Here is a 16714-nt window from a genome sequence, read left to right as displayed (position 1 = left end):
GAGGAGCTAACCAAGCCAGAAGTCTGGAGGATGTATTTAGTTTGAGGATAATGAGGCTTTACTATGACTTTTTAAAAAACTTACCTAGATTATAATTATAAGGAAACCGGTACCTGCCAATGGCCTTTATGAGTTAGTCTATGATGCACTGATAGCTGTTGTTGAACATAGTATTTTAAAATAGTTTGTGTGTGTGTGTGTGTGTGTGTGTGTGTGTGTGTATGATGGTTTGTTTCTTTTATAAAAAGGAGACCCCAGTTATGACATTTTTATCACTTGACTCTTAAGGAAGTCACTTTCACATCCTGAGTCAGTTAAGTGTCAAGCCATTGATTTGAATGCTTAAGGTTGTGCCTGCATATGTAGTTGTCCTCAGGACTGGAAGACATTTAGGACAAGAGCATTCTCTGCTGACGTCCTCATAGTTATGACATTTTGGAGACTATTCTTCCTCAGGATGATGGGAATGGCCTTGTGACCTTATGGGAGCATTTCCTGCCTCCTCCAGTATATGCTTTTGCTGTCCTTTTCCCAGCTGAAGTGGGAGCCTAATATATATGACAGGCACTTAAAGTATTCTTAGCCTTTAATTTTTAGATAATTGTAGAATCATCTACAGTTTTAGGAAATAATAGAAAGAGATCTTTTATATCCTTTACTCAGTTTTCCCCCAGTGATAACATTTTGCAAAACCATACTATAATATCACAACCAAGATACTGACACTAATCCAAGCAAGTTACAGAACACTTCCAACACCACAAGGATCCCTTACCCTGTCCTTTTATACCTTCACTCAACTTATCTCCTTTCCCCATCCCTTAACCCTGGCAAGAATTAATCTGCTTTCCGTTTCTATAATTTTGTCATCTAAAGGACCTTGAATAAATGGAATCATATAGGATGTGGCCTTTAGGGATTGGCTCTTTTCAATTAACATAGTTAACTGGCGATTCCTCCGGATTGTTGGTTGTATCAGTACTTCGTTCCTTTTTATTGGTGAGTAGTTTTCCGCAGTATGGCTGTACCACAGTTTAACCATTTACCAGTTAAAGGACATCTGGGTTGTTTTCAGTTTTGGGCTATTAGTAATACAGCTCCTATGAACAGTCATATATAGGTTTCTATATGGACATAAGTTTTTATTTCTCTGAAGTAAATAATGAAAAGAATGCAATTCCTGGGTCACATGGTAGTTGCGTGCTAAATTTTTTTTAAAAACTGTAAAATTGTTTTCCCAAGTGGTTGCACCACTTCACATTCCCACCAGCAATGTACAAGGGATCCACTTTCTCTGTGTCCTCCCCAGCATTGGATATTGTCACTGCTTTTTATTTTAGCCATTCAAATAGGTATAAAGCAGTATTTCATTGGGGTTTTAATTTGCAGTTCTCTAATGGCTAATGATGTAGAACATTTTTGTGTGTGTTTATTTGCCATCTCTATATTTGCTTCAGCAAAATGTCTGTTCGTGTCTTTTATCTATTTTTGAATTGTATTAGAAATTTTACTGTTGAGTACTTTAGTGTAGTTTAGTTCAATGTTCTTCTTCTTTTTTTTTGTCTCGATGTCCAATTATTCCAGCACTATTTGTTGAAAAGCCTATCTATCTTTACTGCATTGAATTGTTTTTGCTCCTCTATCAAACATCATTTGAGCATTTTCATGTATGTCTGTTTGTGTGTTCTCTTCTGTTCTAGTGACGTGTATGTCTATCCCTCTGCCGATATTACCCATGTGTTCGTGTTCGTTACTGTAACTATATAGTTGCCTTGATATTGGGTAGAGTGATTCTTCCTACTTCATTCTTCTTTGTCTAGCTATTCTAGAATCTGTGTGTTTCCATATAAATTTTAGAATAAACATGTCTATATCTTTAAAAAAAACTTGCTGAGATTTTGTTAGAACTACATTAAACTTACACATCAGTCTTGGAAATGTTGACATACTTGATTTCTTTCATCAGAATTTTGCAATTTCCAGCATATAGATCTGGTACATGTTTTTTTGCTGTTGTTATTTTGGGTTTTTTTCCTTTGTTTTTTAGAGAAAGAGAGAAAGTACTCGTGCATGCAAGTAGGGAGAAAGGGGAGAGGGGCAGGGGGAGAGAGAATCTTAAGCAGGGTCCATGCCCAGCACAGACCCCAGTATGGGGCTTGATCTCACAAACCTGACCTGAGCTGAAATCAAGAGTTGGACACTTAACAGACTGAGTCACTCAGGCACCCCCAGAAAACCTGTACCTGTTTTAACTTAATACTTAAATATTTCATTTTTTAGGGTGATTATAAATGGTATTTAGTTTTTTAATTATGGTTTCTACAGTCTACTATTATATAGAAATGTAATTGATTTGTATGTATGATCTTTTAGTCTGCAACATTGTTGGACACATTTGTTAGTTCTAGGCTTTTTTTTTTTTGGTAGGATTTTCTTCATAGATAATTATTTCATTAACAAGTAATGACAGTCTTATTATTTTCTTTCCAATTGTTATATCTTTTATTTCTTTTTCTTACTAGTGCAGTGGCTAGAACTCCAAGAATTACGCTGAATAAGAGGGTTGAGAGAAAATACCTTGTCTTGCTCCTGATGTTAGAGGAAAGCATTCAGTCTTCCACCATTAAGTACGATGGTAGCTGTGGATTATTTTTGGTAAATGTTCTTTATCATGTTAAAGAAATTCCCCATATTTGACACATATATTTTGAAACACAATTTTATATTTTTACAGTGATTAGGTATGCTGTATGACATAGCGAAGTTTGGGAAAGGGAGATTATTCTTGATGGGCCTGATCTAATTAGGAAACCCTTAAAAGGGACTGGGCTATTCCTGAAGAGAAAGAGTCAAGGCATGAGAAAAATTTGATGTAAGGGACATTTTTCTATTGCTGGCTTGAGTGGGCCATGAGACAAGAAATTCAAGTGGTCTCCAGGAGCTAGAAGTGGTAAGGAGAAGAGGGCCTCACATCTACAACTTTAGGGAACTGAATTCTATTCCAGCTGCATAAGCTTGGAAGAGAGTCTTGAGCTCCAGATGAGAATGCAGCCTGCCATATCTCAGTTTCAACCTTGTGAGGCCCTGAGTGGAGAAACCAGTCATACCATACTTCCTGCCTGGACTTCTGACCTACAGAACTTTCAGCTGTCAAATTGGTGGCAATTTGTTACATAGTAATAGAAAATTAATGTAAAAATCCAGTAAGATATTTTGGAATAGTGCTGAAATCAATGCCTGTAGTGAATACTCCAGTTATTCAAATGGGACCCAGGTCTAGTCATTAAATTATGTTCACCCATGTACCTGTGAGGGCTGGTTGTATGCTAGGTGCTGTGTTCAGGCCTGGGAACACTGAGGAGAACGAGCCAAGGTTTTGTTTTGTTTTGTTTTGTTTTGTTTTGTTTTTACTGTTGAGGGTCTCATGGCCCACATCATCTCAGGATAGCCCCCTCTAACAATTGTCGCATTATATTTGTACTCGACAATCACACTCACATTCTGGTAAAGAGTAAGCCATCTGCAATTCTTAGGTAAATCCCTTACCTTTTCTGAGCTTGAGTTAAATAGCCTGATTCTTTGGAAGTATGTGAGGACCAAGTATGTTACAGGAAACCATATTGATTGACATAATGATTACCTTTCTACAGTATAGTTCCATTTCTTCTTTTCTCCCTCTTGGCATCAAGACCCATAATTATTTCCTGACCATATACTGTGTGTTTGAGAAGATACTGGGTCTGGTGGTTGGATCAAGGATGCATTAGACTCCATATGATCAAGGCCAAATTGACATACAGAGAGGCCCCTACCTATTGCTCAAGGCTGATGGAACTCTGATGCAAGGGCCTTGGGAAAGTCAGGCTTGATGTGGGCTGATTGAAATTCATTATAATCGGTAGGTGTCCTCTGCAAAGCCAAGCCAGTAGGAGAATTCAGAGTAAAAAAAGTCTTCTTCTTTCATCTTTCCTCCTTGGAAATGCCCCAGAACTGTCCCTTACATCACAAGAAAGTAGCCTGTTTGAGAACACTGCCCTGATTCATTGAATGGGAATGAATATACCTTGCTAATAGAGCTGGCTTTAGTGGCACGAACAAATGGTTGTGACTTTTTAGGGCCTGACAACTAATTTTGAGAGATGTACAAACAATAATAACAAAATCATAAAATGCTACCCAAACACAAACACAAAACAAACAAACAAACAAACAAACATTACTGGACTTCCAAAACCCATAGGAACTTTATCAAAGAACAGTAATGAAATGAGCAACATTCAAGTGCATTGTGGGGTAGGGTGAGGTGGCAGGAATGACTGTTGACAGCTCTGGAGTCACCAACACTCAAACACTCCCTGGTGACCGGGGATTATAATCAGCATAACTCTAAATGAGTGTCAGGAGCAAAGCAGCAGTGCCTGGAAGTGTGGCCTGACTTAAAATTATTTTGGCTGAGAGTAGCTGCCACTGTAACTGCCACCAGAGGGCCTTGCTCTGCTCTGGACTTGTGCTTTGTAACTCTCCTTTGGAGGCTGGTTTACCAGCAATCCCTTGTTCCATGGGAACAGAAGTACGCCCTATGCATACTTTCCTTGGTTATAATTTTTTAAAAGTTCTTTTTTACATTAATAATTCATATTTGCAGCAAAAGTGCAAAGAAAAATAGATTACCTGAAATAACATGCCTAGAAACAAACACATTGTTAATATTTTGATATTTTTCCTTTGATGTTTCCTTCTAATCTTTTTGTTTTCTGTGAATATACATTTAAAAACCCACCTATAGTTGGGATTGTATTGTATTTCCTATTTACTTGCTTTTCTCACTTGGGATTTCATGAACCTCTTTCCTTTACATTCAGTCTTTCTACTTAGTGTTTAATATCTGTCCAACTTCTCAACAATTGGATGCCTCTAATTTACTATCCAATTTCTTTGCAATACTTACACATACACATACACATTATAATTTATTTAACTCATTTATGTGAAAGTTGAGTGTACATATGTGTGTATATATGTATACATTTGTGTATATATATCCATACTAACAAAATTTTTATTCTGATTTTTATAAACAAGGCTATGATGAACATGTCCTCAGAATAATTTCCTCTAGCAACATACCTTATGATAGCATTAGAATAAATTCCTAAAGTGGAATCATGGATAAAATGGTAATTCATGAACTATAATGAAATTAAAGAAATTAAAAAGTTTTTCTCATATATTCAAAAGAGATAAACTTTCCACAAAGATTGAAATAATTTTTTTAAGACTTTATTTATTATTTGAGAGAGAGTGAGAGAGAGGTGGGAAGGGGAAGTGGGGCACAGAGGGAGCAAGAGTCCTAAGCAGACTTAGCACTGAGTCTGGAGCCTGAATGGGGCTCGATCTCACGATCCTGAGATTACCACCTGAGCCAAAACCAGGAATTCAGGCACTTAATTGACTGCACCACCCAGTCGCCCTAAAGATTGAAATAATTTCTAAACACTATTGGACAATAAAGTTGTAAAATTTAGATGTTCTGGCTCTTTCCAGTATAGTGGCCACTAGAATTGGCTATTTATATTTTAATTTTTTAAAATTTTACTTGTTTGAGAGAGAGAGAGTGTGAGCAGGGGCAGTGGCAGGCAGAGGGAGAAGCAGACTCCCTGCTGAGCAGAGAGCCCAATGTGGGACTCCATCCCAGGACCCTGGGGTCATGACCTGAGCTGAAGGCAGACGCTTAACCAACAGCCACCGAGGTGTCCCTACGTTTTAATTTTAATTAAGATTAAACTACATTGGGGCTCCTGGGTGGCTCAGTGGGTTAAAGCCTCTGCTTTCGGCTCAGGTCATGATCCCAGAGTCCTGGGATGGAGCCCCTCATCGGGCTCTCTGCTCAGCAGACAACCTGCTTCCTCCTCTCTCTCTGCCTGCCTCTCTGCCTACTTGTGATCTCTGTCGAATAAATAAATAAAATCTTTTAAAAATCCTATAAAATTGTTTTTTAAAAAAGATTAAACTACATTAAAAATTCAGTTCCTCAGTTGTACCAGTAACATCTCCAGTGCTCTGCAGCCCCATGTAGTTAGTGACAGGTGCATAAGACAGAGCAAGTTAGAACCTTGCCATCATCATAGGAAGTTCTATTGAATATTACTGTTCTAATGTCTTAACGAGTTCCTTCATGGTTGTGTTTGGAATTCAGTTAAGTTAGACTAAAATACGAACAACACATACTTGAGAGTGATTTATTTGGTTTGTTATTGATTCTGTAAAAAATTTCACCTTTCCTTTGAAAATGAAAAATATGTATCCCTGAGAAATGGAAGAAAATGGAAATTGTAACTTTGTCTTGCTTACCTATCCTCTCCTAGGCTGAAGGCTAAGTGCCGATGTGTCAACTAACATCACTGTTGATAATGATGACAGGTTACTGCGTGCTTGCTATGTGCCAGTGTGTAACTGCTGCACTCAGGGGTTCTTCGCAAGGAGCCCAGGAGCTGCAGTTATTATCCAGAGTTTACAGAAAACGAACTCATGTAAACAGAGGTCAAGAATCTTTTACGGAGTCACATAGCCCGCACATGGCTGGATCCTGATTGGGAACTAAGCCTTTTGGCTTCAGGGTCCATAGTCTTAACCACTAGCTATCCTGTTTCCAAGAATTTCCTAAACTGTTAGGGAAAAGACTAGCTCTTTGCCATGCTGTGAAGAGTGCACAGGCAAAGTAAAGAATGCTTCCCAATTGTTCAAGAAGTTCCTACAGCAAACATACACAGAAGGTCATCTACACAGCCTTTTTGTCAAGGAGTTTCCACTGAGCCCAGTCTGATCTGGAATAAAGAGTGCTCAGGGCATTGTGGGGAAACTTTTATTCATTTGTGTTCCAACACTATTTGATTTAACAGAATCTAAGTCAGATGTATGTAGTTTACACATTTCTTCACTATCCATCTTCTATTATGGTCTGAAGTTTTGTTAATAAGCCTGGGAAGAAAGGAAGGAAAAGGGGGAATTTTAAAATGTAGCCAAAATCAAAGAGCTTGAGCCCAAACACATCACTTGATGTGGGTATTTGTTTGCTGCTGAAGGATCAGAGGTGACATATTGAAGCAAATCTCCTAGATGCTTAAACTTTAGTGAGGAGGGAGCAAATCCCAAACACAATCTTAAGGGTGGTCAGGTCCAGGCAGAAAGCAGTCTGGGAATTTTCAGTTTCAACCTTTCCAAAAGGTGTCACTCTACGGCAGCAGTGGGAAGGTGGGAAGGAGGTACAGATAGAAATGTCAGATAAGAGTAATTGGAAAAATAAGATTAGCAGCCCTTGTTTTAACAGATTCTTTGCCATAAGCATCACTGTCTGAGAAGTTCGAAGTTCTTACTGTTGAGGATGGAGGGTTTCAGCGTTTATCTTCACCCTCTGATCTCTGGGTGACCTTCTCTGTGCCCAAGGCAGACCTGGCCAGGTCCCAGCTGTTCCCACAGGACCAGTTCACATTCCAGTTTGGCTATAACCTGGGATATGGAGATTTCATTGGCTGTGTGTTCTGGTGCAGACTGAAAACTACCGTCCTCTTGCATGCAGGATGAGTGAAGACAGAAAACCAGGATGGATGGTGAAGGCTAAGACAGAAGGGACCATGTGTTTTTAAAACACGGTTTATAAAACTGTTTACAAATTCCAAATCATTAACACAAAATAGCACTAACTCAATACTGACGTGTGATTTAAGAAAAAAATTGTTTTATCAAAATATTTGAAGATCAGTTCTCGCCAAGCAAGCCTCATGAAAAGCACAGGACGTTGCCACGTGTCAGGAAGAGACACACAGAACCTGGAGTGGGGCTCTTGGCAGATAACTGAGAGAGAAGCTGGTTTTCAAATATTTAGTTAAACAACACAAATGTATGTGTAAGTTTAAGTCGACACATGTTAATGATTTAAGGTCTTAAACAGGTTTTTTTTATTTTATTGTTTTAAGGCTCCACTGTTCACTTTAAAAGTTTCAAAAGGTTCTCCAGAGCTGGGTGTAAGCACTAGACTCTTTAGAAATTCCTTTAACAGCTTCATTATTCTTAAAGTGTATGGAGTTATGAATTATTCAAATGCAATAGAACAGTCCTGGTAATTTAACCATTTTATAAGACAGTTTTTATGATCTGCCACATGGAATGACTTATAAAATCAGAAATGACACACAATTATTTAAGTGTTTTTTAAATTTGTGTGGCCTAATAGATATCTAGCTTGAAAAAACCTTTAATTATTATGTTCTGTATTTGTAACAACAAGCTGATGTATTTTAAAATGTAATCTTACCTTTCTAGAGTATCAGAATTTCAGTTTTAATGTATTTGGGGACCTTTAGGAAATTATTTTAAATTGGAACATCTTGAGTCTTATAAAAGACTTCTGAGGTTGCTGTGAATTCTGTTTTCATTGAAGGTGGCATTTTAAGAATTAAACGGTTTTCTAAATTTTTTTCCCCTCAGAAAATATTATTGTCTGGTAAATAACCAACAGATATACCTCCGAAAGAAGGAAATGCTATGTTAAATCAAGACAAATATGTTGATTTCTTGCTGAGCTTCTCAAAAATGGTTTTTGACTCATAATCATTGTGATTCTCTAATGCACAGGACCACAGGTCCCCACAGTCCCCACAGCACTCATTTTTTCCTTTCTCTTCAACAGGCTACTCCATTGAACTGATTTAGGGAGGTGGACCATGGGGTCTAGGGCAGGACTGGGTCTTGTTTCACTCTTGCTCATTACTCAGTACTTTTCTTTAATAGCTTAAACAAATTGATTGATTTGGGAGAGACAGGGAGACAGAGAGTGGAGAGAGGGGCAGAGGGAGAGAGAGAGAAATCCTCAAGCAGACTTTGCTGAGCACAGAGCATGATGTGGGACTGGATCCCAGGACCCTGAGATCGTGATCCAAGCCAAAATCAAGCATCGACAGCTTAACTGATTAAGCCACCCAGGCATCCTTAGCCTTTTTTTTTTTTTTGAATCACAACTGTGATTAAATAGTTTTTTGATTTAAACTTGTCTGCCAAACCAGAAAGCTTCTGAGGATGAGCCTACTACAAGTGTCCAGCAGAGTACCTGACACATAGGAGATGTCCTGTGAAGTGGTGGCTAAAGGAGGAGGGAGTTCATATTTCCCAGGTCCCAGGGCAGAGCATGTGGAATGCAGAGTAGGATTAAAAGCTCCTTGCTTATACCCCAGATCAAAGCTTGGGACATTTTTATTGTGCCATCCTGAAACTCATGGTTTCTGGGTGCTGTTAATGGCTGCTGGGCTGGCAGTGAATGTAGGGCCCCCTTGCATTCAGGAGCTGGGTAACTGAGCCCCCTCATCTCCATACCAAGGAGAAGGTGCTTGAGGCAAACAGAGAGCAAGACCTTGAAGGGTGTTTGGTGAGGATGGCAAGGTAACCACTGATTTATGGGGTAGGAAAGTATCAGGTTCGGACTCACACTTCATCTGTCATTTCACTAAGTGAGTCAAAGGAGGGTGTTTCAGAATCGCGCCTTTGCACTCCCCTTCCTGCCATCCTGCATGTACTTACTGAGTCAAGGGCCAAAGGGGCTTCCAAAGAGGATGGAGGTGTGGTCCTTGCCCTCCAGGGGATTACGATCCAGTTGTAGCAACTTAGCATCCACATGAAAAGTTGTGCAGAAATGTGAAGTGGTATTTAATTAAATGGTAGAAAGTCAAGAGTAGACAGTAAGAATTGGTGCTTGGTACTTAGGTTGGATGGAGGTAATGTGGCTAGGAACCCCTCCCAGGGACAATGGTAACTGTCATAGACACTTCCAGGGTGTCCAGCAGAAAGGGCTGGATGCTTTATGTGTATTGTTTCCCTTTATGCTTGTGCCAATGCTGTGCACTAGTTTCTATCTCCTCCCCATTTTATAGGGAAGGAACTGCAAGCTTAGAGAAAGGTCAGTAATGTCCAGGGATCCTACCCTAGGCTTCACTTTGGAATCACTTAGGAATCATCTGCCTCTTTAATAAAATACAAAAGCCTGACTCCCACCCTCCAGCATTTTGATTTAATTGGTAGAGATGCAACCATGGCATCAGAATTCTTACTATCTTTCCAAAGGATTCTAATGTGCAACCAGGTTTAAGAAGCACTGTGTTAAGCTTGGCCTCAGGTCATAGAGATTCTATTGGGAAACCAAAACTTGATCCAGGTATGTGCTTTTCCAGCTTTTAATCACTGTATCCTTCCTGCCATCCTGCAGCTATTTATTGAGTATGGACACTGGAAGGAGTGTCAGGGCTGTGAAGGAATCCAGGGTTCTGTGACAGAGCCTTAAAGGTGGGGTGATTTTGGTAACTCGAGGGGGGTCATTGTGGGGCAATCCAGGGCTGTGCATGCGTATGTGTGTTTGTGTATGCATGCATATGCATTTGCAGATAGGTGACAAGAAGCACAATATTTGAATTCAGCAATAAACATGAAATGGGTTGAATACTTACCAGGCACTGTATAAATAAGAGCTGACATTTCTATGGCACCAAGTCCTAGGCATTGTTTTTACAGGGTCACAGATGTTAACCCATTGAATCTTTACAGAAACCCTGTGAGCTAAGTTCTGTTGTTGCTCTCCCATCACACATGAGGAACCTGAGCCTTAGTGAACTTTTGTAACTCACTCAGAGTGGCACAGATTGTAAGTGGTAAGCTAGCTCCCGAATTCCTGTTTTGTAACCACTATGCTGTGCTGCCTCTTCTGTTTTCATATTTGCCAATGTCTGTACTAAGAACTGTACACTCACTTATTTAATTTATTTTAATTTAATCACTTCATTTAATACTTGCAGTAACTCTTATGAGAAGTACTATTGTCCAGATGAGAAAATTCAGACCCGTTCCCAGGTTCTATGACTAATACGTGGTAAAACAGGTGTTATTAGTACAGTCTGGCTTCATAATCGTGCTTTAATCTTTCTCAGAATTTTAAAATATGTTAATTTCTTTCAAAAAATTCAAAATCCTGAGTAGAATTCTATATGTCAAACAGAAGTAGAACAACTCCCTGTGAGTGTGAGATGGTGAAAAAGTTCTCTGCTAATTCACACTCCTCGTCCCATGCCACTGACCTATTTATCAGCCCTTAGATGCACTCGGGAACATCTGGTGCTCAAGGAACACATTTTGAAAACTACTACTGTTGGTAATTGGGAGCTCTGTGAGATGTTGGAGCTAGGCCAGTGATATTTTTAACAAAATATTGGTGGTTTAGGTATAGTGTCTCGGCAGTAGAGATAAGTTATGACAGTGAATCCTATGGGACATCTTTGAATCCCAGACCCATAGGGCCCAGTTTAAATATACTTACAAACACACATAGTCAAAACAGCTGAAAAAAATCAAAAGGGTAGTCTCATTCTTTAATTTGTGTCTTAGGAAAACATTGAAGGGGCCCCAGGAATAGCCCCTCTCAACTTTTTCCTCCTTCCCCTTTTCTCTTCTTCACAATTTCCTTATCCTGCCCTTAAAACAAAAACCTGTCTCTGTCCCCAGTCTCAGGGCTCATTTGTCCTCTTTCCCTTCTGACTTCTTTCTCCCACTTTTTGTCACATAGATCATCATAGCCTGTGCTTCAAAGTTCTGTACCTTTGCATTTGGTTTCTCAAGTTCACTTTGCTACCCATTGGTTAATTCCATGTCCTAAAATCCAGGAATGGACCTGAGAGAGACACTATGATGGGGAGAAGCTGATCAAGCAAAGCCATGTCCTTATTTAGGGTAGGGGGTACAGGCAAAGGCTAGGAATACATACACACACACACACACACACACACACACACACTTTCAACCCCATCAGAAATCTGGGAGAGAAAGGGACCTAAGCTTAAGTTGTCAATAGTAATGATAGAAAAGAATGATGGGGATGCCTAGGTGGCTCAGTCAGTTAAGGGTCTGCCTTCAGCTCAGGTCATGATCCCAGGGTTCTGGGGTTGAGCCCTGCATCAGGCTCACTGCTCAGTGGGGAGCCTGCTTCTCCCTCTCCTCCCACCCCCCACTTGTACCCTCTCACTCTCTCTCAAATAAATAAATAAAATCTTCAAAAAAAAAAAAAAAGAATGTGGATCTGAGAAGCATTTCCAAAATAGAGCTATAAGACTTGATGATGAATAGAAAATAAAAGAAGAAGGAGAGGAGACAGATGAGGTTCTGAGGTCTTAAACATGAGTAACTGAGTAAAGATCAGGGTGTTGGACCTGTAGATGTGTTAGGGAGTGTATTAGTGACAGGTTGGGAGAGCAAGAAGTGGGTGGTAGGGATTTGGTTTAGGTGGGTGTATATGGATCATGAGTTGGCTTTTGGTTATCTTACATTTAAAGTGATACTGGGACATCCAAATGGAAGTGATCAACAGGTAGTTAGGTATATGTGAAAGAGGTCAAGGTAGTAAAAGATAAAGTTTGAAAGCTATCTGTATATAGGTGAGAAGTGTGGAGACAGACTTCATTTTCCTGCTAAGAATCCACATGGATGAAGAAAATGTCTCTAGGACAGAGTAATAAGAGGAAGAATCCAATTATAGACCGCAGGAAGATGAAGAATTTACTAAAGAAACACAAGAACTAGGTTTTCAGTCTAAAAGAGACCTTTATAGAACTCAAGGGAAGAGTTGGTTTTAGGAAAATGGTGGGTGGATACAACCCTACTTACCCATTAAACTGTGTTTACAAATGACTATTTAATGACAAGGGGAAAATTCTCATGATACATTTATTGAAAACTATTTAGAAAATTGTGTATAACATCCCAGTCTCTTTCTCTCTCTCTCTCTCTCTCTCATACATACACACACACACACACACACACAGTGTTGGGGGGAGAAGGAGAAATTACAACCAAATGTGTATAGTGTTTATTTCCAGGTGGTAGGATTTTGGGTGATCTTAATGAAAAAGAATGTCATTATTTAATCTTAAATAAAAAGAGAAATTTGAAATTTTTATATCTGTCTTTTATAATTTGTATGATGAGTGTACTTTATTCTCATTATCAGAAGAAAAATCATTTTATTAACATAAGTTAGAAGAAGAATAAATAATATATATAAATATAGGGCTACATCATCTCACTTAATGCCCATAAATATGGAACAGAATAAGCAGCATGGTCCCCTGAAAGTGACTCTGAAAGAGATATAGGAACTTGTGTGAGTCACATAGTAAGTGATGGAGCTGAGATTCTAATCTGGTGTTTTTTAAGGCACAAGGTACATATACACAGTCAGCTAAAATGTTATATCAAGTGAGGGAAAGAAGTTGGCTGTGCAAACAGTACATTAAGAGAAGACATGTAGGGGGCGCCTAGGTGGCTCAGTGGCTTAGGCATCTATCTACCTTAAGCTCAGGTCACGATCTTAGTTAGGGTCCTGGGATTGAGCTCTGTGTCAGGCACCCTGCTCAGCAGGGAGTTTGCCTGTATCTCTTCCTCTACCCTGCCCTCTGCTCATGTTTTTCCTCTCTCTAATCAATAAACAAAATCTTTCTTTAAAAAAAAAAAAATGTGGCAAGAAGGAAGGTACCAATGGCTTGCAAGTGTAGAGTGTCCACAGGATAGCAAAAGTGAAAAGCAATTTTCTTTCTTGATGAGAGGGGACTGGTGGGGAGATGGAGGCAGATTTGGGGCACTTGATAATAAATGTATGGTTTACCAGTCAAGACAGCCCAGGCCAGGCTAGGGTAACAGCCAGACAGTCCATCATCTCATGGTGTAGTTGTTGCAAGAGAGATTTATACCTTGCTTATGTGATGTGGGTTGACCTTGAGCTTCACTGTGGTCACTGGGAGACTCAGGCTGAAGGAGACATCATCTGAAACACACTTCTGTTATCACAGGGAAAAGGGAAGGTTGGGCTTAAGTACTAGCACTTAAATGCTTCTACCTGAAAATGTCAATGATTTTATTGACCAAAGCCTCACCTCAATTAAAACAGAGTGGGGAAGTTTGGCCCTACCATGTGCCCCTACAGAGGAGAACTGGAATATTGTTAATCCACCCTAATGGCCACCACAAGAGAGAAAACATTTCTTGTTTTTTAATGGTCCTGTTTTGGTAGCGAAGGAAATAGTTTTCAGAACTCTAGGTGTTTAACCTGGAGGTATCATGGTCATCAGTAGGAAACTGAGACTCAAAGAATCAAGTGATCATTAGTACAAAGTCACAGAGAGAAACAGTGGCTTTGTGAAGACTGTGTATCTGAGGCCAGTGACCCCAGTGGTCCGCAGTATACAATACTCACTGGCCTGGGGTATGTGAATTTGGAGGAGCCGTAGGCCTTGGCCTAGGAAACTACTGGAGGCTCTGCTTGCTAGGTGTTGAGAATAGTAGTCTTACCTCATATTAGGAGTTACTGATGCTAGAAGCCAATGTCATCTCCATCAGTAAAAACTCTGGACCGTATTTCTTAGGCGCCCAGGTTTTTGTATGTGGTTATTGCTGAAATGACCAGGGAAGACTGCAAGTCATTAAACTCTAAAGTGTAATTGTTAAAGTTGGGATAATATAAAACTAGCTGGGGCTGGCCCCAAGCAGTAAAGTGGTGTGTGAACTAAGCACTGGGAAAGCCAGTTGAGTGGCTCTTTATCTGTGGATTACAGACAGGTCAGTGTCAACTTAATGAGAGAGGGATTTAGCAGGTGAGAATCCTGGATAGTCTCCCTCTTCTCTGAGATCAATAGTGCATTTGGAATAGAGAGCAATTTACGAAAGGAAATGGGGTCATGAGGACACAGTCCATCCCGTAGAGGGTTAGGCAAACTGAATCCGAGTTGGCACTTAGAATGACCATAATTCTGATCTTTTTTTATGCTGCTATCAAAAATAGGCGGGGGGAGAAGAGGAAAGATACCTGTTTCAGGCTCACCAAGCATTGCTTTGTTGAAGGGCTGCTAGTCATATTTATCATATTCTATAAATTTATATGAGATATAAATATTACAATTGCTTTTAAAATTTTGTATATTTCTAAAGTTAAATAATGCTATTTATTCTACAATTAGGCAGGTGTGGTTCTGGGACTTTCATGGTTAACCTTCATATTCCTTGCTTTTTAAACTGTTTTTGGTTTTGGCTTTGATTTACATTATACAGTCATCAAATTCCTCTTTTTATCAGGGAAAAATGGAGGGTTTTCTGCATCTTAAAAGCATATAATTTACCTTGGATGTGAACTATAATGCTTATTCTGAAAAAATTCCATGTAGAACTGAAGAAATTGTGTAGAAAGTCTTTATGAATTGGAACCTCACATGTCATTGACACATTTTGAAGGGTGTTCTGTTGACTTTAGTGATGGATGATCCCATTCTGCCAAGTTCAGCTGGAAGTGGGACGGTGGCTTAGAAACCCAAATATCAATCTAGAAACTTCCTGGAACCATTGTTTTAAATCAGCAGGGTGGATGCGGCCTGCATCTGTGCAAAGGATGGCATTTCACTGGCTCACTCCACGGAAGTCTCTGGAACAGACGTAAACACCAGCACTCTTTGTTGTGTGTTGGCTTTTAAAAGCCCCCAATGGTTTAGGGAGAATAAGGCCTTGCCTTGGGGCTCCCTGGTCCAATTTTTTGGGACCTGGCTAAAAATCCTAGATATCTGATAGTCTGGCTTATTTCTATGGTGTATTAGCACCCTATAAAAGTTACATGTCATTTATTTCAAGTTTAGAACCCTCTCAAACTTCAGGGGCAAACCAAACTTGAACCTTTTGTGGCTGGAATTCTGTTTACCTTTGGCCAAACCTTGCTTCCTGAATGTGAGTCAGGGAGGTTAGGTGAGAGGGGGCTCCTGAGGCCCCTTGGACATCAAATTGCTTTTGCCAAACAACACTTTTTGATAGGTTAAAACATGAATGAATCTGAAACACGTAGATTAACTTCCTGTCAGAATACTCTGGGGCCTACACACAAAAGTATATTGTGCTGGGCAAATGCATTTTGAGAGTTGCCTTCCGCCAACTGTGAGGCAGTATCTGAGATTTTTGCCAAACACAGGTTGAAATTGGGTCAAGCCAGTTACCTTCCACTACCAATAAGTATATTAAATAGTTTCTATAAAGGTTATTGGATAATCCAATTGAATGAGGACCCTGGAGAAATTTGGACATTTCTTGTGTTGAAACATTTATCTTCAACCAGTGACAAAGAAAGATTGGACTCTAAGATACAGTGTCCAGTTCAAGGATGGCTATGATTCCTTTGTGTCTATCAGAATACAGGCTAGCAAGGAAGGCCTGGTGCTTGAATGAAGGAGAAATAACACACCATGTTCCCTGTGCCTTTCAGATAGAGGAACTGATGAGTGCGTTGGAGAAGACCAGACAGGAACTGGATGCCACCAAGGCACGCCTGGCCTCCACGCAGCAGTCTCTAGCTGAAAAAGAAGCCCATTTGGCCAACCTCCGGATAGAAAGGAGAAAACAGCTGGAGGAGATCCTGGAGATGAAGTGAGTACCCATTTTTGTTTTCCTGGTTTTTCTTTTCTAACTTTTCTTCAGGGATGGGGAAAGGAAGGCTAGAAAAGACAAAGATTTTGAAGAAAGAATAATCTGCCCAGCACTTAACTATTCATTTCCGTGACTATGCTTATTTTTTTTTTTTTAGTTATAGCTTCCATGTCCCAATTTGTACATTTTTCATATCTGTTATTCAAAAAAAAAAAAAATCCAGAATTAAATT

The 16714-nt window shown here is 39.6% G+C and overlaps 1 protein-coding gene across 4 annotated transcripts in view; it reads left to right on the top strand.

Annotated features, from left to right (window-relative positions):
- Positions 1–16714, top strand: part of ERC2 (ELKS/RAB6-interacting/CAST family member 2) — a 907860-nt gene that overhangs the window by 536675 nt on the left and 354471 nt on the right. For all 4 annotated transcript variants that reach the window (XM_032868346.1, XM_032868345.1, XM_032868344.1 and 1 more), the window contains one exon: positions 16322–16482. In XM_032868346.1, the coding sequence (XP_032724237.1) occupies positions 16322–16482 (161 nt within the window). The remainder of the gene's footprint in view (positions 1–16321; positions 16483–16714) is intronic.

The sequence above is a fragment of the Lontra canadensis genome, unplaced genomic scaffold, assembly GCF_010015895.1.
Source record: "Lontra canadensis isolate GAN:19392208 unplaced genomic scaffold, GSC_riverotter_1.0 scaffold35, whole genome shotgun sequence".
Taxonomy (NCBI): domain Eukaryota; kingdom Metazoa; phylum Chordata; class Mammalia; order Carnivora; family Mustelidae; genus Lontra; species Lontra canadensis.
Note: the sequence above shows the minus strand (reverse complement) of the source record. Positions and strands in the feature narration are given on the sequence as shown.